Consider the following 23703-nt stretch of genomic DNA (forward strand, 5'->3'; position numbering starts at 1 on the left):
CCAGAGGGCCTCGATGCTACAAAACCACTGTACTGGATACAGGAGATCTTATTCTCTTTCCCATAAAATTATCTCACCTAGGGTAAGAGTCTTGACACATAGGCATTTTACAATACAATACTGAAAGAAAAAAGGCCAAGTGCCTCATCTCCGTACTGCAGACTTCTCAGACTGCGGCAGGCTGATGAGTGCAGTGTGCCAGGCACTGTACCACACGCTTTAAGTAGACTATCTCATTTCACCTCACAGTAATATTACACAGTAAGTAAAACTGCTAAAAATCCTGTTTGTAGTGGCAAACTGAAGCTTAGAAACATTGTATTACATATATATTACTGAATATTGAAAGTTGCCCAGTCATGTATGTGGGACCAGACATGAATGGGACCCTGTGAACTATACAGTCCATGGAATTCTCCAGGCCAGAATACTGGAGTGGGTAGCCTTTCCCTTTTCCAGGGGGTCTTCCCAACCCAGGGATTGAACCTAGGTCTTCTGCATTGCAGGAGGATTCTTTACCAGCTGAGCCACATGGGAAGCCCATTACAAACACACACACACACACACACACACACACACACATATATGTATATGTACACACACACACATATATATATAAAACCTCCTGAGAGTCCCTTGGACAGCAAGGAGATCAAACTAGTCAATCTTAAGGGAATTCAAACCTTGAACACTCAGTGGAAGGGTTGATGCTGAAGCTGAAACTCCAGCATTTTGGTCATCTGATGCAAACAGTTGACACACGAGAAAAGTCCTGGACACTGCAAAGACTGAGGGCAGAAGGAGAAGGCATCAGAGGATGAGATGGCTGGATGGCATCACCGATGCAATGGCCATGAGTTTGAGCACACTCCGGGAGATGGTGAGGGACAGGGAGGCCTGACATGCTGTAGTCCATGGGGTCACAGAGTCAGACACGACTAGGTGACTGAACAACAGCAACATGGATAACCAATACCAATCCAATACCACAGATTCTGGTAAACACACTATACTATATGTGCGTGCTCGGTCATGTCCAACTCTTGCAGCCTATGGAATGTAGCCTCCCAGGCTCCTCTTATCCATGGAATTTTTCAGACAAGAAAACTGGAATGGGTTTCCATTTTCCTCTTCAAGAGGGTCTTTCCCACCCAGGGATTGAACCTCCTTCTCCTGTGTCTCTTGCATTGGGAGGCATATTCTTTACTACGAGCGCCACGTGAGAATCCCTTGGCAAATAGTGGAGTCCAACTAAAATTGAGCTAAAATGACTGTAAAGACTGTGCTCTTACTCCTATTTTTATATATTTTTCTTCTCACCTTAGGCGCAACAAAGATGTTGAAAGGCATATATAAATCCGTGCGCATAATCAAGTGGGAGATTATGGTTTATTGCTCACAGAGGAACATAATTTATTTAGCCTTGCACATTATCTGTTATGTTTAATTGCCCTTGAAAGCAGGTAATGTGATCAAGAGGCAACAGATTATTGGCAAGTGTATAAAATCTGGATTCAGTCATTCATGGGTGAGAACCTCAATTCCACTACTGACTGGCTTGAGTAACACTTATACCCACCCTCATATATGTTCCCAAGGGTGGGACTAGCTTTTCCTCGTAAGAAATAACAAGTGCAAAAGGTCTGGACTCATTATCCATGGGTAATAAGCTGACGCAAGTTTCACTTCACAGAGGCTAAATAATTCATGGTGGCAGATCTCACAGCAGAACACAGGTTTCTGTCCTTCCATCTAGAATTCTTTACACTCTCCCAGGCTGCATCTTTGTAGTCCAAATCATGGTTTGTGAACCACAGGCAATGTTCCCTACAGTTATACTTGAAATAACTTGAAAATTTGCTCTGTACTATGGAGATGAGAATGAAAAATGGTTTCAGGTATTTTTCCAGATGTCTGAAACCCTGTAAAACGGTGAGCCTGGCAGGACCATGGAGAGGGTTTTGAAATAGCTCCAAGGAGTTCTGAGCGTTCAGAGCTCCATTTTGGAGCCATAGAGAAGTGCATCAGATCTTCAACTCAATATCTCCATCACAGCTGGAAAACTAATATGGAGTGGATGGAATTAAGATGAGGAGGGGAGTAAGATACTAGAAGTTCAGCAACTGAACCCAAGACTGAGCTACTTTAAATATGAATGACCTTAGTGTTAGCAGAGGGGGACTCCTCCCAGCCTCCACTGCAATGCCTCTCCTCTGTCATTCTCTTTTTTCCTGGAAATATTCACTGCAGGGAATAGTTCTCAAACAGATTTATACTCATATCACTTTAATAAAAATGTTAAGAGTATCTACATCCATCCTCGATGGGTTCAATTGGGTGGGCAAACTCTCAACTCCTGATTTGTTTCATTCATTTGATTAGTCGCTAAGTTGTGTCTGACTCTTTGTGACCCCATGAAGTGTAGCCACCAGGCTTCTCTGTTCGTGGGATTCCCCAAGCAAGAATACTGGAGTGGGTAAGAATTCCCTTCTCCAAGGGATCTTCCTGACCCAGGGATTGAGCCCACTGCATTGGCAGGGGAGTTCTTTACCACTGAGCTACCTGAGAAACCTAACTCCTGGTACTTCTTTTTATATGATGTCACAGAAGTCCTGCTTACTCTTTCCTGGGCATCTATTAGCTACATAACAATAGCGCAACGTTAATAATAGAAGCCTCCATTTGCTGAGCATGCATCATGTGTGTGCCATATAACCTGAGAAAACTCACCCTGAGAAAAGTTAAATAACTCTCCTAACTGTTATGAATTTGCACTCATTCTCCTCCCAAATGCCCTGCCCATGGTCCTGTGATACCCTGCAAGAAAATATTTTCTTCTCCATTTAGAAAATGGAGTTATTATCCACACTTGAAAAGATTCAAACATGTTCTCCAAAACAAAGGTGGGCAGAGTGATAGCAAATAAATGAAGAATTGTCTGCAGTGCAGGAGTCTCAGGACATGGGTTCTATCCCTGGGTCAGGAAGATCCCCTGGAGGAGGGCATGGCAACCCACTCCAGTATTCTTGCCTGGAGAGTCCCATGAACAGAGGAGCTTGGCGGGTTGCAGTCCATGGGGTTGCAAAAGTCAAATACGACTGAAGTGACTTAGCATGAACACTTGGTAGAGTTCCATCAAAATTGAGGCAAATGTAAAATTTGGAAGAATAGACAAATTACTGTTTCTGACCATTCTTTTTACTTGGTAGATGGACCATATGCTCAAGGTAAACTGTTGCCCTCTGTCTACCTACCTACAGGGTTCTGAAGCACAGGGAAAGAATAGAAGAATTATCCTGCAGAAAGTCATTTCCCTTTAGGAAAGGCAAAACGTCGACAGTCTCTGAGAAAAATGAAGATCCTTTTCATGAGTTTTAAGTTCTCTTTATGTTAATCTTTTAAAAAATCATTTCTTATTATAAACATAATTTATAATTATTGTAGAAAATTAGAAATTTCATATAAACTAAATAGAAAAAAGCAACTCCTAGAATTAATATCACAAATGGACAATGCTATTCAACTTCTTTGCTATTTATTAATTTTCAAGAAATAGATTCATAGATACAGGGAACAAACTGTGGTTCCCCAGTGGGAGAGAATTGGGGCAAGGACAGGAAAGGTAAAGGAGATTTAAAGGTACAAACCACTAGGTATAAAATAAATGAATGACCAAAATGATCTCCAGCACAGAGAATACAGTCAATATTTTATAGTAGCTTTGTATGGAGTAGTCTATCGATATGTCAAATTACTATGCTGTGCAACTGAAACCAATAAAACATTGTAAGTCAGCTATACTTCAAAAAAAAAAAAAAAAAAGAATTTTCTAATTACAGCAAACCTAAAGTAATTCTAAAAATCCTGAAGAAATGCTTTACAAAATGCATTCTCTTAGAAAAGCTTATAATTTTATTAGTAGACAGACAGATATATATATTTAAAAGTGCTACATCTATTTCAGAACTTGTCAGGATGGGTGACTCTGCCTCCCTGGGGTATTTGACAATGTCAGGAGACATCTTCGATTGAACGGCTGGGGGTAGGTTCCTAATGGTGTTTAGTGGGTAGAGTCCAGCGATGCCGCTAAAAATCCAACAATGCATAGGACAGCCCTCTGAAACAAAGAATTATCTGTCCAAAATGTTAATAACGTCAAGGTGAAGAACCCATTCACTAGACAAGCTTGACAACTGAGGTTGAATCTCTTTGTTGCTTGCAAGTTTACTTCATAGAGGAGGATACTATGCTATTTTACGGTAAGTAACATATCTCTGAATTTAGTATAACTCTTTGATATTATATCTGAGAAGTCTCTAGGACAACTTTGGATTGTTTCATCTGGTCCTCTGTTCGGCTACATCAGTGTGGCATGATATCCTTTTAGCTCTCTAGGATGACAAAGAGATTTCACTCATGGACCTTTTCCATCCTGAGAGTAATACAAATACTCTTCCTAGGTCTCCACTCATCTCTCTCTGTATACATCTCCATGTTAGGTGTGAAACCAAGTCAAGACCAAGCGCACAGAGAAGGATCAAAGGGTAGGAGAGAGGAGGGAACACAGGACGTTGTCCAGAAACCAAGGCAGGTGAAGTGTTTGCTTATCTTGAGTGGGGTGATGAAAAGTTTAAGTTTACTAAAATCTTATCAATATAAAATAAATGCAGAGCTGTTCATCTCTGTGTTACACATCAAACATGAGTGTGATTTTCAACTTCATTATATTTCAGATATGCATTTTATGATTTATTGAATACACTTGAATTCTAAAAGGCTATCACAAACAATGAATAAAGCCAACAACAGGAGTCAAGGGCAAAGAAAATATTTTAAAAACTAAACATAAGTAGATTCTAAATAGCTCAAATGGGACCATTTAATTAGCCATAAAATTAAATCAAATCAAACATTTAGTGTAATCATGCCATAAGACATTGACAATGTATTTACATTTCTCCTTTGCACCTGTGTCTCACCACATCAAGCATCACTATTCAAAGGCAAGTGGAATTATTTAATGTTTACTGCTAATAGCATGGCAAAATAATTCCAACATGATACGATGCAGTTTTTAAAGAGTCCCATAATTCACATAGATCCCTTGCACATAATCGATTGGAAAAATATGTACTTTATCCAAAAGATCTCCTGGAATTAGAATACTGGTCAATATGGTTTTGCTACAAATGGAAGTTAATATCACATATATAGAAACCTTATTCTATTTTTTTTTCTTTACTGCAACTGTATACATTTTCAAGAGTAAGTAATTCTCAATCTCTACTTTAATATTCTTCTAGGAACCTATAACCTGCCAATGTCTGTCTGTCTTTTGCCTCTGGTCTTGATTTTCTCCTTTACCTTGATATTTTCTCTTCCACATTATGGACCAGAATGTAAGTACTGATTCAATCAGCCACTTATTGAGGAGAGGAAAGTACAGAGGTCAAATCAGCAAGCCATGAGAAACCATAATTAATTTTTCCTGGGCTGACACTGACTCAGCTCTGGTCTAAGATCAATGCTGTCCTCCAATTCTTTATGAAGTAAAAAGAAGAACTGCACAGTGGATTCTCTGTTAAATATCACTGTGACAATATAATAATGACTGGTTTATAACAAGCAAACTGAGGTGCTTGATGAAAGTATAAATTCATGGACCCTCCCCGACATATTCACCAGGAACCCAGATTTTATAGGAAGTTCATGCATTATCCCTTTGGAACACATGCAAGGGTTTATAATGTAGTTTGTGGAAGACAAGTTGAGTTTTATTCTCAATTCTAATACTGACTCCATAGAACTGCAGAAGTTACTTAATCTACCCACGCTTTTATCTGCCATCTACAAAGTGGGCATAATAATGTCTATCTCTTTTGTTTGTTCTAAATACTAAAATACTCCCTTAAAAGACATAATGCATAATTAGTACATGATAAATGGTATATCATTAGTAATATTAAAAATCCATCACCAACAATATTATATCATCATCACCATTCTGTCTCCATTAATTCCTATATTCTATAATGATTTAAGAAACGCATAGCAGTTTTAGAGCAAATAATGAGGAACTTTTACTTTAGTGGCTTTTATTTTTTTAATTTTGCTGCTGCTAAGTCGTTTCAGTCGTGTCCGACTCTGTACGACCCCATAGACAGCAGCCCATCAGGCTCCCCCGTCCCTGGGATTCTCCAGGCAAGAACACTGGAGTGGGTTGCCATTTCCTTCTCTGATGTATGAAAGTGAAAAGTGAAAGTGAAGTCGCTCAGTCATGTCCAACTTTTAGCGACCCCATGGACCACAGCGCACGAGCCTCCTCCGTCCATGGGATTCTCCAAGCAACAGTACTGGAGTGGGGTGCCATTGCCTTCTCCGTTTATTTTAGAAAACCTAATTAAAATCTGATGTACTACAATACGGGCCTATGGGCTAAGCTCCTTTGCTTTTGACAAGAATCCTTCAGTTCCACATGGCAATTCTCATCTGCTCAGAGGCAGAACTTGGCTCTTTTATACGTCTTTTTTAAAAGACAAATCAAGTAACTTTTACTTAATAAATATGATCTAATTTGTTGATAATTATCACAAAACATGGGAACAATAGTACACATTGTAGATTTCCTTGTTGAATAATGTATGTAGTTAAATTTTGACTCTTTTTAAAAGGATCAGGCTGCGTTAGAAATACACAGGCAGTACAATGTAATATGTCAAACAAGTTGGGGGATAATAAACATGCTAATTTAAAAAATTAGCATCTAAATTCAGAAACCTTTAACATGAAGGAAAGGAAGCAAGAGCTTTGCATAGATCTTTGGCATTAGATGAAAACATACTCCCCTCATCTAATAAAAAGCATGGTGACCACAGCATTATATTTCTGTTTTTCTAAGCTGTACTGTGAGAATGTCCAGTTGAGTGTGATATTCCAGACTTAGAAAAACATAACACAGTGATTTTAGCCTAATGAAACTCATGGGGAAATACACTGAAATATTCACTTTCACAAGGCATAAACAAACCTCTTGTTTGCACTGATACATACATACTGGTACATTGACATTGAATACCAATTTCATTAACATACAGGAGTACTTCTTCAATTGATAAAAGAACTGGATTTCACCAAATACTGCCCAGTGTAAATACTACATTTATAGAAAGCTGCACATAATGGACTCTTATTAATAGTAACTGGCTTATAATATCAGGTCCATGAATGATAACGTTCTTAGTAAACCACTGTTAGAATAAAATCGCAAGCACACCAATAAACCTGCTGCTGGAGTTATTTAATGCGCTATTACTCAAGGAGTATGTGGTTCGAATTTACATTCCGTGGACACAGCAGATTGTTACAGCTCTAGTGGTTGCCTGTGTTGCTACCCAATAGATGATAAGTGGGGCAGGTCAGTTCGTCAGGCTTTATATCTGCTGCTGCTGCTGCTAAGTCACTTCATTCGTGTCCGACTCTGTGCAACCCCAGAGATGGCAGCCCACCAGGCTCCCCTGTCCCTGGGATTCTCCAGGTGAGAACACTGAAGTGGGTTGCCATTTCCTTCTCCAGGCTTTATATCTAATTAGTGCTAAAATGCACACTGCAAATGGTAGCAGGGAAAAGATTCAACTTTGCTAAATTAGACACAGTGGAGAGAGGGCAGATTAAGTTCTGTTTTCAGAGGGAGGATGTCTATGACACAGTAATCAAAAGGTACTCAGCTTTGGTAGAGCCACATCCACCAACACAATGCAATGTATCAGGTCAATCCACAGTACTACAGTCCTAGAGAAAGAGCTTCCTTACCTTTCTCGCAGTGGCTTCCTGTGAACCCAGAAGGACAGATACATTTGTTGGGAGCCATGCATGTTCCACCGTATCTGCAGCCTTCTTCGCAGAATGCTGTCACACAAAAAAAAAAAAGAGAGAGAGAGAGAGAGAGAGATTTCTCTTAGATAAAACAGCAATAAGGAAATTCATAGTAAATAGCTGCTGCTGCTGCCAAGTCGCTTCAATCATGTCCGACTCTGTGCGACCCCAGAGACGATAGCCCACCAGGCTCCCCCGTCCCTGGGATTCTCCAGGCAAGAACAATGGAGTGGGATGCCATTTCCTTCTCCAGTGCATGAAAGTGAAAGTGAAGCCACTCAGTCGTGTCCGACTCCTAGCGACTCCATAGACTGCAGCCTACCAGGCTCCTCCATCCATGGGATTTGCCAGGCAAGAGTACTGGAGTGAGTTGCCATTGCCTTCTCCGATAGTAAACAGTAGGGTTATTGAAACAATTCTTTGTTACACAGGGAATACATATCATTGGTGACACATGTAAAAGTTTCAGTATACAAAAAACAAATAAATATAATAATACCTATTTCACTTTTACATACAATCCATTGAAATAATGGATGTAAAGTACTTGATGCTAAACAGGAGCTAGTATGAAGAGGCATTAGGATTGCTGTTAATATGACTATTGATACACTTGAAATCAAAGAATATATTGAAGAACTAGAAAAACAGAGTTGGGATAAAGATGAAGGCATTTAATATATTATTTTATAGATACTCTTTTTACTATGCATTTTTATTACAATAAAAACATTTTTACATTGTTAAACTATTTTCAGTAGTCAATACAATTTCTAAAAACATAATAAAGTTAACTAATTGCTTAATTTTGAATATTTAAGATGTTTCCAACATTTCTATAATAAAAACAATGTCCTGTCCTTATAGAAAAAAATGCATAACATGTTTTGAATTATTCCTTTAGGGAAAATGCCTCAATGGAAACATGCTAAAGATGGGTGGACTTCACTTAGCTTTTTGATAAGAATTGTGAAGTCATCCTAACCCCATCTCAGCACTACCCTGCTAACCTTCCCAGACCAGATTACATACTAGCAGAGCATAGCCCATAAAACTTTCCTCTGAAGTATTAAAAATAAATTTTATTTATGAATAATTGGTCATCATCACCTCTTCCATCAATTAGATTGCAAGACCAATCATCAGTTCAGTTAAGTTCATTCACTCAGTCGTGTCCAGCTCTTTGTGATCCCATGAATCGCAGCAAGACAGGCCTCCCTGTCCATCACCAATTCCCGGAGTTCACTCAAACTCATGTCCATCGAGCCGGTAATACCATCCAGTCCTCTCATCCTCTGTCGTCCCCTTCTCCTCCTGCCCCCAATCCCTCCCAGCATCAGAGTCTTTCCCAATGAGTCAACACTTTGCATGAGGTAGCCAAAGTATTGGAGTTTCAGCTTTACCATCAGTCCTTCCAATGAACACCCAGGGCTGATCTCATTTAGAATGGACTGGTTGGATCTCCTTGCAGTCCAAGGGACTCTCAAGAGTCTTTTCCAACACCACAGTTCAAAAGCATCAATTCTTCAGCATTCAGCTTTCTTCACAGTCCAACTCTCACATCCATACATGACTAATGGAAAAACCATAGCCTTGACTAGATGGACCTTTGTTGGCAAAGTAATGTCTGCTTTTGAATATGCTATCTAGGTTGGTCATAACTTTCCTTCCAAGGAGTAAGCATCTTTTAATTTCATGGCTTCAATCACCATCTGCAGTGATTTAGGAGCCCCCCCCCCCAAAAAAATTAAGGCTGACACTGTTTCCACTGTTTCCCCATCTATTTCCCATGAAGTGATGGGACCGGATGCCATGATCTTCATTTTCTGAATGTTAAGCTTTAAGCCAACTTTTTCACTCTCCTCTTTCACTTTCATCAAGAGGCTTTTTAGTTCCTCTTCACTTTCTGTCATAAGGGTGGTGTCATCTGCATATCTGAGGTTACTGATATTTCTCCCGGCAATCTTGATTCCAGCTTGTGCATCTAAAATGGACTGGAATGGGTAAATTTAATTCAGATGACCATTATATCTACTACTGTGGGCAGGAATCCCTTAGAAGAAATGGAGTAGCCATTATGGTCAACAAAAGAGTCCAAAATGCAGTACTTGGATGCAATCTCAAAAATGACAGATGATCTCTGTTCGTTTCCAAGGCAAACCATTCAATATCACAGGAATCCAAGACTATGCCCCAACCAGTAATGCTGAAAGAAGCTGAAGTTCAACGGTTCTATGAAGACCTACAAGACCTTTTAGAACTAACAACCCCAAAAGATGTCCTTTTCATTATAAGTGACTGGAATGCAAAAGCAGGAAGTCAAGAAATACCTGGAGTGATGGGCAAATTTGATCTCGGAATATGGAATGAAGCAGAGCAAAGGCTAATAGAGTTTTGCCAAGAGAATGCACTGGTCATGGCAAACATGCTCTTCCAACAACACAAGAGAAGACTCTACACATGGACATCACCAGATGGTCAACACCAAAATCAGATTGATTATATTCTTTGCAGCCAAAGATGGAGAAGCTCTATACAGTCAGCACAAACAAGACCAGGAGCTGACTGTGGCTCAGATCAGGAACTCCTTATTGCCAAATTCAGACTTACATTGAAGAAAGTAGGGAAAACCACTAGACCACTCAGGTATGACCTAAATCTGTATGCAGGTCAGGAAGCAACAGTTAGAACTGGACATGGAACAACAGACTGGTTCCAAATAGGAAAAGGAGTACGTCAAGGCTGTATATTGTCACCCTGCTTATTTAATTTATATGCAGAGTACATCATGAGAAAAGCTGGACTGGAAGAAACACAAGCTGGAATCAAGATTGCCGGGAGAAATATTGAAAACCTCAGATATGCAGATGACACCACCCTTATGGCAGAAAGTGAAGAGGAACTCAAAAGCCTCTTGATGAAAGTGAAAGTGGAGAGTGAAAAAGTTGGCTTAAAGCTCAGCATTCAGAAAATGAAGATCATTGCATCCGGTCCCATCACTTCATGGGAAATAGATGGGGAAACAGTGGAAACAGTGTCAGACTTTATTTTGCTGGGCTCCAAAATCACTGCAGGTGGTAACTGCAGCCATGAAATTAAAAGACGCTTACTCCTTGGAAGGAAAGTTATGACCAACCTAGACAGCATATTCAAAAGCAGAGACATTACTTTGCCAACAAAGGTCCATCTAGTCAAGGCTATGGTTTTTCCTGTGGTCATGTGTGGATGTGAGAGTTGGACTGTGAAGAAGGCTGAGCACCGAAGAATTGATGTTTTTGAACTGTGGTGTTGAAGAAGACTCTTGAGAGTCCCTTGGACTGCAAGGAGATCCAACCAGTCCATTCTGAAGGAGATCAGCCCTGGGATTTCTTTGGAGGGAATGATGCTAAAGCTGAAACTCCAGTACTTTGGCCACCTCATGCAAAGAGTTGACTCATTGGAAAAGACTCTGATGCTGGGAGGGATTGAGGGCAGGAGGAGAAGGGGACGACAGAGGATGAGATGGCTGGATGGCATCACTGACTCGATGGATGTGAGTCTGAGTGAACTCCGGGAGTTGGTGATGGACAGGGAGGCCTGGTATGCTGCAATTCATGGAGTCACAAACAGTCGAACACGACTGAGCAACTGAACTGAACTGATACAGTGGAAGTGAGAGATAGAATTAAGGGGCTAGATCTGATAGAGTGTCTGATGACTATTGATGGAGGTTCATGACATTGTACAGGAAGCAGTGATCAAGACCATCCCCCCAAAAAAAGAAATGCAAAAAGGGAAAATGGTTGGCTGAGGAGCCCTTACAAATAGCTGTGAAAAGAGGAGAAAAAAAAGCAAAGGAGAAAAGGAAAGATATAAGCATCTGAATGCAGAGTTCCAAAGAATAGTAAGGAGAGATAAGAAAGCCTTCCTCAGCGATCAATGCAAAGAAATAGAGGAAAACAACAGAATGGGAAAGACTAGAGATCTCTTCAAGAAAATTAGAGATACCAAGGGAACATTTCATGCAAAGATGGGCTCGATAAAGGACAGAAATGGTATGGACCTAACAGAAGCAGAAGATATTAAGAAGAGATGGCAAGAATACACAAAAGAACTGTACAAAAAAAGATCTTCATGACCAAGATAATCACGATGCTGCAATCACTGACCTAGAGCCAGACATCCTGGAATGTGAAGTCAAGTGGGCCTTAGAAAGCATCACTATGAACAAAGCTAGTGAAGGTGATAGAATTCCAGTTGAGCTACTTCAAATCCTGAAAGATGATGTTGTGAAAGTACTGCACTCAATATGCCAGCAAATTTGGAAAACAGCAGTGGCCACAGGACTGGAAAAGGTCAGTTTTCATTCCAATCCCAAAGAAAGGCAATGCCAAAGAATGCTCAAACTACAGCACAATTGCACTCATCTCACACACTAGTAAAGTAATGTTCAAAATTCTCCAAGCCAGACTTCAGCAATACGTGAACCATAAACTTCCAGATGTTCAAGCTGGTTTTAGAAAAGGCAGAGGAACCAGAGATCAAATTGCCAGCATCCACTTCATCATGGAAAAAGCAAGAGAGTTCCAGAAAAAAACATCTATTTCTGCTTTATTGACTATGCCAAAGCTTTTGACTGTGTGAATCACGATAAACTGGAAAATTCTTCAAGAGATGGGAATACCAGACCACCTGAACTGCCTCTTGAGAAACCTATATGCAGGTAAGGAAGCAACAGTTAGAACTGGACATGGAACAACAGACTGGTTTGAAATAGGAAAAGGAGTATGTCAAGGCTGTATATTGTCACCCTGCTTATTTAATTTATATGCAGAGTACATCATGAGAAATGCTGGGCTAGAAGCACAAGCACAAGATGCATCATGGCAAGTACTATTACCTGATTACTTCTGCTCTATATGGTACCACAGTCTCAGAATCTAAGCGCACAGTAGATGCCCAAAAAGTACTTGCTGAATGAATTAGCCTGTATCCTGCAGGATGTTCTGACAGAAAAACTCCAGTTCTAACAATTGTGCAATACTTCCATCCAAATACCTTACTGTAAAACCTTGCTGGATAACCAATAATTTCATGTTCTAAATGTACACAATTTCTCATGAATGAAGACAACTGCAAATTGTTAACACAGAATTTCTTTTATTTACATGAGAGTTCAGTGAGAAAATGCTTTTTTTAAAAATTTTTAATTGGTATTAAAAAATGTCACCCTGGAAAAAGCCTCATGGATATATTTTGCCATCATCACATAAATAATATGAATCTAATTTTTAAAAGCCCTATTATGTCTTTAGATCATTGAATGCTAGTTCAAGTACATAGAACTTCTCACAATATTGTCATTTTCCACATCATTTAAAGTCCTTTGGATGATTTAACATTCTGCAGCTTAGTAACTAATTGTGAGCTCCTTTGCTTCTGCCAGAGGATGTACAGTGGGTACCTTGGTTTTCAAATACCATTTCTTATATCCTGCATCTCAGTACCCTGTGACTAAGAAAACACTGGTTTAGGCAATATCTGCCTTAAGTATGTTCATAAGAAACTAAAAAATACACCAATATATACACAAACGTATAAAATCTCTCATTCCCCATATCACACTTGTGGGATCTGGTGACAAACATTTCAAGTAAGATACTGAGAGTAGTGCTCTGCTTCAAAGTTAATAACAGAACAGGAAAAAAATTTTACAAGCTAAAAATTACAGAAACCTGGTTAATGAAAGTTTCAAGTGGCACCCAAAGGAGGCAGGGGCTTGAAGGTAAGCTTGGGTTTCTTTGTGGCACAAAGAGCATTTGATCCAGATCTGTTTATACACATGTGCACGCATGTGCCCACACACACACACACACATGTGCACACTCAAACACAGAGCAGCAGACCTGATTAGGAGACTTGTTTCTGTTTTATAATATGTGTGTGCTTTTGATTTACTCATCTCCTAAATAGAAACGATATTAGGAGCTTCTATAAAGAAAGCATGATATGTTTGTGATGTCCGAAAAATGTACAGATATAATAAACAGAGTGCTATGAGGATGAAATGAGTCAATATTTGTAAGGGACTTAAAATAATGTTTGGCAAACAGGGTTATGTATTCTGTTAAATAAAACCAACTGCTAGTGATACTGTTAGGACTGTAAATACGGACCAGGAACAAAGGTCCTAATACCCAGAAAATATAAACTGAACCTACAAGATGTTCAGCTTCACCAAGTGGGTTTCAGGCATTCATTGTTCTTCGTGCTTGATTTAGTTTCTCCTAAGAGTATCACGATGGTGTGATCACTGACCTAGAGCCAGACATCCTGGAATGTGAAGTCAAGTGGGCCTTAGAAAACATCACTATGAACAAAGCTAGTGGAGGTGATGGAATTCCAGTTGAGCTATTCCAAATCCTGAAAGATGATGCTGTGAAAGTACTGCACTCAATATGCCAGCAAATTGGGAAAACTCAGCAGTGGCCACAGGACTGGAAAAGGTCAGTTTTCATTCCAATCCCAAAGAAAGGCAATGCTAAAGAATGCTCAAACTACCGCACAATTGCACTCATCTCACACGCTAGTAAAGTAATGTTCAAAATTCTCCAAGCCAGGCTTCAGCAATATGTGAACCATGAACTTCCTGATGTTCAAGCTGGTTTTAGAAAAGGCAGAGGAACCAGAGATTAAATTGCCAACATCCGCTGGATCATTGAAAAAGCAAGAGAGTTCCAGAAAAACATCTATTTCTGCTTTATTGACTATGCCAAAGCCTTTGACTGTGTGGATCACAATAAACTGTGGAAAATTCTGAAGGAGATGGGAATACCAGACCACCTGATCTGCCTCTTGAGAGATTTGTATGCAGGTCAGGAAGCAACAGTTAGAACTGGACATGGAACAACGACTGGTTCCAAATAGGAAAAGGAGTACGTCAAGGCTGTATATTGTCACCCTGTTTATTCAACTTCTATGCAGAGTACATCATGAGAAACACTGGACTGGAAGAAACACAAGCTGGAATCAAGATTGCCGAGAGAAATATCAATAACCTCAGATATGCAGATGACACCACCCTTATGGCAGAAAGTGAAGAGGAACTCAAAAGCCTCTTGATGAAAGTGAAAGAGGAGAGTGAAAAAGTTGGCTTAAAGCTCAACATTCAGAAAATGAAGATTATGGCATCCGGTTCCATCACTTCATGGCAAATAGATGGGGAAACAGTGGAAACAGTGTCAGACTTTATTTTTCTGGGCTCCAAAATCACTGCAGGTGGTGACTGCAGCCATGAAATTACTCCTTTGAAGGAAAGTTATGACCAACCTAGATAGCATATTCAAAAACAGAGACATTACTTTTCCAACAAAGGTTCTCTAGTCAAGGCTATGGTTTTTCCTGTGGCCATGTATGGATGTGAGAGTTGGACTGTGAAGAAGGCTGAGCACTTAAGAATTGATGCTTTTGAACTGTGGTGTTGGAGAAGACTCTTGAGAGTCCCTTGGACTGCAAGGAGATCCAACCAGTCCATTCTGAAGGAGATCAGCCCTGGGATTTCTTTGGAAGGAATGATGCTAAGGCTGAAACTCCAGTACTTTGGCCACCTCATGCGAAGAGTTGACTCATTGGAAAAGACTCTGATGCTGGGAGGGATTGGGGACAAGAGGAGAAGGGGACGACAGAGGATGAGATGGCTGGATGGCATTACTGACTCGATAGACCTGAGTCTCAGTGAACTCCGGGTGTTGGTGATGGACAGGGAGGCCTGGCGTGTTGTGATTCATGGGGTCACAAAGAGTCAGACACGACTGAGCGACTGATCTGATCTGATCTGAAGAGTAGTAGCATGGAAACATCGGATTGTTGTTTATCAGTCGCTAAGTTTTGTCTGACTCTTTCCGATCCCATGGACTGCAGGATACCAGTCTTCCTTGTCCTTCACTGTCCCTGGAGTTTGCTCAAATTCATGTCCACCATTGAGGTGGTGATGCTATCTAGCCATCTCATCATCTGTCAGTTTCTTCTCCTTTGGCCCTCAATCTTTCCCAGCATCACTGTCTTTTCTGATGAGTTGGTTCTTCACATCAGGTGGCCAAATTACTGGATCTTCAGCTTTAGCATCAGTCCTTCCAATGAATATTCAGGGCTGTTTTCCTTTAGGATTGACTGGTTTGTTTTCCTTGCTGTCCAAGTGACTCTGTACAGTCTTCTCCAGCAACACAACTAAAAAGCATCAATTCTCTTGCATTCAGCCTTCCTTATGGTACAGCTCTCACATCCATACATGACTAATGGAAAACCATAGCCTTGACTAGATGGACCTTTGTTGGCAAAGTAATGTCTTCGCTTTTTAATTTGCTGTCTAGGTTTGTCATAGCTTTCCTTCCAAGGAGCAAGTGTCTTAATTTCATGGCTGCAGTCACCATTCACAGTGATTTTTGAAGCCCAAGAAAATAAAGTCTGTCACTGCTTCCACATTTTCCCCATCTATGTGTCATTAAGTGACAGGACTGGATGCCATGATCTTAGTTTTTTGAATGTTGAGTTTTAAGCCAGCTTTTTCACTCTCCTCTTTCACTGTCAAGAAGCTCTTTAGTTCTTCTTCACTTTCTGCCATTAGAGTGGTATCATATGCATCATATAGGTGTTATTATTTATGTTATATGTTAACATATTTGAAATGAGTATGTAATATGCAACATATTTATGTTGTTATTATCCAAATAAAAATGGTGAAACGGGGGCTCTGACATCAAGTGCCACTGTAAGGCTGCACAGACAGTAAGCTGCAGAGCCAGGGTTCAAAGTCTTCTTTGCCTTCAAAGTCATGTAGATCACAGATATTCAATGACATTAAAAACTCATGCCTGACTTCAGGGTCTACTACAAAGCCACAGTCATCAAGACAGTATGGTACTGGCACAAAGACAGGAATATAGATCAGTGGAACAAAATAGAAAGCCCAGAGATAAATCCACACACATATGGACACCTTATCTTTGACAAAGGGGGCAAGAATATACAATGGAGAAAAGACAATCTCTTTAACAAGTGGTACTGGGAAAACTGGTCAATCATTTGTAAAAGAATGAAACTAGAACACTTTCTAACACCATACACAAAAATAAACTAAAAATGGATTAAAGATCTAAATGTAACCAGAAACTATAAAACTTCTAGAAGGGAACATAGGCAAAATACTCTCCAACATAAATCACAGCAGGATCCTCTATGACCCACCTCCCAGAATATTGGAAATAAAAGCAAAAATAAACAAATGGGACCTAATTAAACTTAAAAGCTCTTGCACAATAAAGGAAACTATAAGCAAGGTGAAAAGACAGCCTTCAGAATGGGAGAAAATAATAGCAAATGAAGCAACAAACAACTAATCTCAAAAATATACAAGCAACTCCTGAAGCTCAATTCCAGAAAAATAAATGACCAAATCAAAAAATGGGCCAAAGACCTAAACAGACATTTCTCCAAAGAAGACATACAGATGGCTAACAAACACATGAAAAGATGCTCAACATCACTCATTATCAGAGAAATGCAAATCAAAACCACAATGAGGTACCATTTCATGCCAGTCAGAATAGCTGCTATCCAACAGTCTATAAGCAATAAATGCTGGAGAAGGTGTGGAGAAAAGGGAACCCTCTTACACTGTTGGTGGGAATGCAAACTAGTACAGCCACTATGGAGAACAGTGTGGAGATTCCTTAAAAAACTGGAAATAGAACTGCCTTATGACCCAGCAATCCCACTGCTGGGCATACATACCAAGGAAACCAGAATTGAAAGAGACACGTGTACCCCAATGTTCATTGCAGCACTATTTATAATAGCCAGGATATGGAAGCAACCTAGATGCCCATCAGCAGCTGAATGGATAAGAAAGTTGTGGTACATATACACAATGGAGTATTACTCAGCCATTAAAAAGAAGACATTTGAACCAGTTCTAATGAGGTGGATGAAACTGGAGACTATTATACAGAGTGAAGTAAGCCAGAAGGAAAAACACCAATACAGTATATACTAACACATATATATGGAATTGAGAAAGATGGTAACGATAACCCTGTATGCGAGACAGCAAAAGAGACACAGATGTATAGAACAGTCTTCTGGACTCTGTGGGAGAGGCGAGGGTGGGATGATCTGAGAGAATAGCACTGAAATATGTATAATATCATATGTGAAATGAATCGCCAGTCCAGGTTTGATGCATGATACAGGGTGCTCGCGGCTGGTTCACTGGAATGACTGAGAAGGATGGTATGGGGAGGGAGGTGGGAGGGAGGTTCAAAATGGGGAACACGTGTACACCCATGGTGGATTCATGTCAATGTATGGCAAAACCAATACAATATTGTAAAGTAATTAGCCTCCAATTAAAATAAATAACTTTATATTAAAAAATAAAAAATATATATAAAACTTGAATCTGTAATTATACTTCCCTTTGTTATTAATTTACTACCAGGGGAGATATTAGATCAGATCAATTCTTAAATGGTATGATTCAGTTTTTGAAAGGACTCTTTCACTTCTGCAAGAAAATAAATTTTAAAATTCAAAATTAAGGGAGTTTAACCACAGAAAGATTGCTTTTATGTTTAAAAAAGTCTCAGCATGTGAAACGAAACTTGGACTTTAAAAAAGGAACAGAATGAGAAGGTGGGTTTGAAGATACCAGGTTTGTGGATGCCCAGTATCATCATCATGGGCTCACTATGACAAAAATTGTTTTATGTAAATAAAAAGAATAGCTCTTCAAATTCTAAACACTTGGAATGATCCTATGAAAGTATAACTGGCATATATTTAGTTGCTAGGGACACTCTGTATTCTGAAAAAATAAGGAAACATACAAGTTTCAACACCATCTGGTAGAAGTTAGCCCTTGTCCCTCCCTCCTGGTTTCCTTGAAGTATCATCTTCATTAAGCTCACTTCTGCTCCCTCTTTTCCTGCTTTGCTCATTCTGTCCCTGGGGAGGTAGGAAGATGTATTCCACTGGCAAACTAGGAAACTATATATATCAGGACGATGCTTCTAGGGTGAGAAAAACAGCAGGATGAGCTGAGAAAGAGTGCATGATTAGGAATAAAAAACTGCTCCATTTTTAGTTTTATTTTAGATGATGAGTTATAAGGTATAAATTTCATTATTGAAAATAACAATCAAACTATCTAAATAAATAAATGCTAGCCACCATGGACTAATAGTTACAAGGTGTCATGGATCAAAGATTATACTAATTTGATTATATGCACCTAAATTCCAAAGGTGGGGAGAAAATAAAATAATTAAGATCTGGTCATGCTCAGCAAAAATCCACACCTACCCAGCTTCTCTCTTGGGAGTGAGCTGACTTCAGTTCAGTTCACTCACTCACTAGTGTCCAACTCTTTGCGACCCCACGGACTACAGCACATAAGGCCTCCCTGTCCATCAACAACTCCCGTAGTTTACACAAACTTGTGTCCATCAAGTCGGTGATGCCATCCAACCATCTCATCCCGCTATCTGCTTCTCCTCCCACCTTCAATGCTTCCCAGCATCAGCGTCTTTTCAAATGAATCAGTTCTTTGCATCAGGTGGCCAAAGTATTGGAGTTTGAACTTCAGCATCAGTCCTTCCAATGAATATTCAGGACTGATTTCCTTTAGGATGGACTGGTTGAATCTCCTTGTAGTCCAAGGGATTCTCAAGAGTCTTCTCCAACACCACAGTTCAAAAGCATCCACTCTTTGGTGCTCTGTTTTCTTTATAGTCCGACTGTCACATCCATACATGACTACTGAAAAAACTATAGCTTTGACTAGATGGATATTTGTTGGCAAAGGAATGTCTCTCCCTTTGAATAAACTGTCTAGGTTGGTCATAGCTTTTCTTCCAAGGAGTAAGTGTCTTTTAATTTCATCTGCAATGATTTTGGAACCCCCAAAATTAAAGTCTGACACTGTTTCCATTGTTTCCCAATCTATTTGCCATGAAGTGATGGGACCAGATGCCGCAATCTTAGTTTTCTGAATGTTGAGTTTTAAGCCAAATTTTTCACTCTCCTCTTTCACTTTCATCAAGAGGCTCTTTAGTTCTTCTTCACTTTCTGCCATAAGGGTGGTGTCATCTGCATATCTGAGGTTATTGATATTTCTCCTGGCATCTTGATTCCAGTTTGTGCTTCATCCAGTCCAGGATTCCTCATGACGTACTCGGCATACAAGTTAAATAAGCAGGGTGACAATATGCAGCCTTGACGTACTCCTTTCCCAATTTGGAACCAGTCTGTTGTTCCATGTCCAGTTCTAACTGCTGCTTCTTGACTTGCATACAGATTTCTCAGGAGGCAGTTAAAGTGGTCTGGTATTCCCATCTCTTTAAGAATTTTCCACAGTGTTGTGATCCACACAGTCAAAGGCTTTGGCATAGTCAATAAAGCAGAAGTAGATGTCATTCTGGAACTCTCTTGCTTTTTTGATGATTCAGCAGATGTTGGCAATTTGATCTCTCATTCCTCTGTCTTTTATAAATCCAGTTTGAACATCTGGAAGTTCTCAGTTCATGAACTGTTGAAGCCTCACTTGGAGAACTTTGAGCATTACTTTACTAGTGTGTGAGATGAGTGCAATTGTGCAGTAGTTTGAGCATTCTTTGGCATTGCCTTTCTTTGGGATTGGAATTAAAACTGACTTTTTCCAGTCCTGTGGCCACTGCTGAGCTTTCCAAATTTGCTGACATATTGAGTGCAGCACTTTCACAGCATCATCTTTTAGGATTTGAATTAGTTCAACTGGAATTCCATCACCTCCACTAGCTTTGTTCGTAGTGATACTTCCTAAGCGACTTGACTTCACATTCCAGGATGTCTGGCTGTAGGCGAGTGATCACACCATTGTGATTATCTAGGTCATGAAGATCTTTTTTGTACAGTTCTTCTGTGTATTCTTGCCACTTCTTCTTAATACCTTCTGCTTCTGTTACATCCATACCATTTTTATCCTTTATTGTGCCCATCTTTGCATGAAATGTTCCCTTGATATCTCTAATTTTCTTGAAGAGATCTCTAGTCTTTCCTATTCTATTGTCTTCCTCTATTTCTTTGCATTGATCACTGAGGAAGACTTTCTTCTCTCTCCTTGCTATTCTTTGGAAATCTGCATTCAAATGGGTATAGCTTTCCTTTTTTCCTTTGCCTCTCACTTCTCTTCTTTTCATAGCTATTTGTAAGGGCTCCTCAGCCAACCATTTTCCCTCTTTGCATTTCTTTTTCTTGGGGATGGTCTTGATCATTGCTTCCTGTACAATGTCACAAACCTCCATCCATAGTTCTTCAGACATTCTGTCCATCAGATCTAATCCCTTCAATCTATTTGTCATTTCCATTGTATAGTCATAAGGGATTTGATTTAGGTCATACCTGAAGGGTCTAGTGGTTTTCCCTAATTTCTTCAATTTAATTCTGAATTTGGCAATAAGGAGTTCATGATCTGAGCCACAGTCAACTCCTGGTCTCGTTTTTGCTGATTGTATAGAGCTTCTCCATCTTTGGCTGCAAAGAACATAATCAAGCTGATTTCAGTATTGACTATCTGGTGATGTCCATGTGTAGAGTCTTCTCTTGTGTTGTTGGAAGAGGGTGTTTGCTATGACCAGTGTGATCTCTTGGCAAAACTCTATTAGCCTTTGCCCTGCTTCATTCTGTACTCCAAGGTCAAATTTGCCAGTTACTCCAGCTATTTCTTGACTTCCTACTTTTGCATTCCAGTCACCTATGATAAAAAGGACATCTTTTGGGGGTGCTAGTTCTAGAAGGTCTTGTAGGTCTTCATAGAACCATTCAACTTCAGCTTCTTCAGCATTACTGATCGGGAGCATAGACCTGGACTACTGTGATATTGAATGGTTTGCTTGGAAACAAACAGAGATCATTCTGTTGTTTTTGAGATTGCATCCAAGTATTGCATTTCAGACCCTTTTGTTGACTATGATGGTTACTCCATTTCTTCTAAGGGATTATTGCCCACAGTATAGATATGATGGTCATCTGAGTTAAATTCACCTATTCCAGTTGATTTTAGTTTGCTGATTCCCAGAATGTTGATGTTCACTCTTGCCATCTCCTGTTTGACCACTTCCAATTTGCCTTGATTCATGGACCTAACAGTCCAGGTTCCTATGCAATATTGCTCTTTACAACATCAGACATTGCTTCCATTACCAGTCACATCCGCAACTGGGTGCTGGTTTTGTTTTGGCTTCATCTCTTCATTCTTTCTGGAGTTAGTTCTCCACTGATCTCCAGTAGCATATTGGGCACCTACTGATCTGGGGAGTTCTTCTTTCAGTGTCCTATTTTTTTGACTTTTCATATTGTTCATGGGGTTCTCAAGGCAAGAATACTGAAGTGGTTTGCTGTTCCCTTCTCCAGTGGACCACATTTTGTCAGAATTCTCCACTATGACTCGTCTATTTTGGGTGACCCCACATGGCATGGCTCATAGTTTTATTGAGTTAGAGAAGTCTGTGGTCCATGTGATCAGATTTGTTAGTTTTCCATGATTGTTGTTTTCAGCTCCCTTCAAGTGGTATCAATTTTCCTTTCCTCCCTGATGATGATTTTCTCCCTGGGATTTGGTGGGTAAATTGATTGTATTTTGTGCTTCTTCTTAGGAAACCAGTCTGATTCACAGATATAAACCCAAGTTCTCTAATCCAGCTCTGTTAATAATAAAGGTCAGATCATTTCCATGCCCATGTCTGCTTTTTGGTTTATTCATCACCTTTTTCAGAATACAATATTTATCAAAGTTCCCCCTCAAACATTTGGTGGTCCCAGATGGCCGGTGGGGTCAGCATGTGACTGGCATTTGGTGAGTAGAGGACAGAGATATTCCTAAACACCCTACAATGTACAGGATGGCCTTATAGAACAACATACTGTTTGACCCAAAATAGCAATAGTGTTATGATTGAGAGACTCTGCTCCAACTTTACAACATTAAGTCAATGGGGTACCTCCAGGAGCAAAATTAGGTTATTTTAATCCCCTTTTGCATCTTCCCAAATATCTCCCACCCAAAACTATAAAATATAGAGAAAAGGTAAGAGTGAAAATCATCGACACAGCTATTCTGATCCATAAAATCAAACATCCAAAGGTCTACAATTCTTACTTTTCATGTCATTCCAATGTCAACCATGGAACTAAATACATTTCATAATTAAATTACTGCCCAGAAATCACCTTCATTCCTAATACTTACTATCTGTTTTTGTATCTGGGGTTCTGATAGCCTTTTCCACTCTTCAACAGTACTACTAATAAAGACAACAGTGATGGTAAATTCCATTTATTGAAGACCTATTAAGTTGCTAGCAGATGTAATATTTCATTTCATCTTTATAGAAATGCTGTGCATTCACCATGTATTCCTCCTTTTCAGATGAGAAAGCTAGCTTAGAGAGGTTATCAAAGGTTGCCCCAGTACTAAGTGGCATCCTGGGTTTCAGGCCCAGAGTCCTGACCACATCAACTAAGCAATTTCCATTTACAGCCTGGCCACCTGCCATGTGCGGACAAAATTCTGAGTGCCAAGATGTCTAAAAGTACCCATGAAAATTGTCCCCATCCCCAAAAAGCTCACAATAGGGTAGCAGAGACTGGTATATATAAAACCAGGTACATTAAAATGTGATCTGTGCCACTGTAGCAGTATGAATAAAGTGCTGAGAGAACATGGACGGGAATGTGATTAATTGTGCCTGGAGTACCTGGGCAAAGCTTTGCAATGGAGCTGGCATTTGAGTTGGGCCTGGAATAAGGAGTAGAATTTTT

General features: G+C 39.7%; 1 protein-coding gene across 2 annotated transcripts in view; it reads right to left on the minus strand.

Moving 5' to 3' along the window:
• Window positions 1-23703, minus strand: part of NELL1 (neural EGFL like 1) — a 1051740-nt gene that overhangs the window by 234342 nt on the left and 793695 nt on the right. For both annotated transcript variants that reach the window (XM_061406202.1, XM_061406204.1), the window contains exon 15: window positions 7810-7905. In XM_061406202.1, the coding sequence (XP_061262186.1) occupies window positions 7810-7905 (96 nt within the window). The remainder of the gene's footprint in view (window positions 1-7809; window positions 7906-23703) is intronic.

The sequence above is a fragment of the Bos javanicus genome, chromosome 29, assembly GCF_032452875.1.
Source record: "Bos javanicus breed banteng chromosome 29, ARS-OSU_banteng_1.0, whole genome shotgun sequence".
Lineage (NCBI taxonomy): Eukaryota > Metazoa > Chordata > Mammalia > Artiodactyla > Bovidae > Bos > Bos javanicus.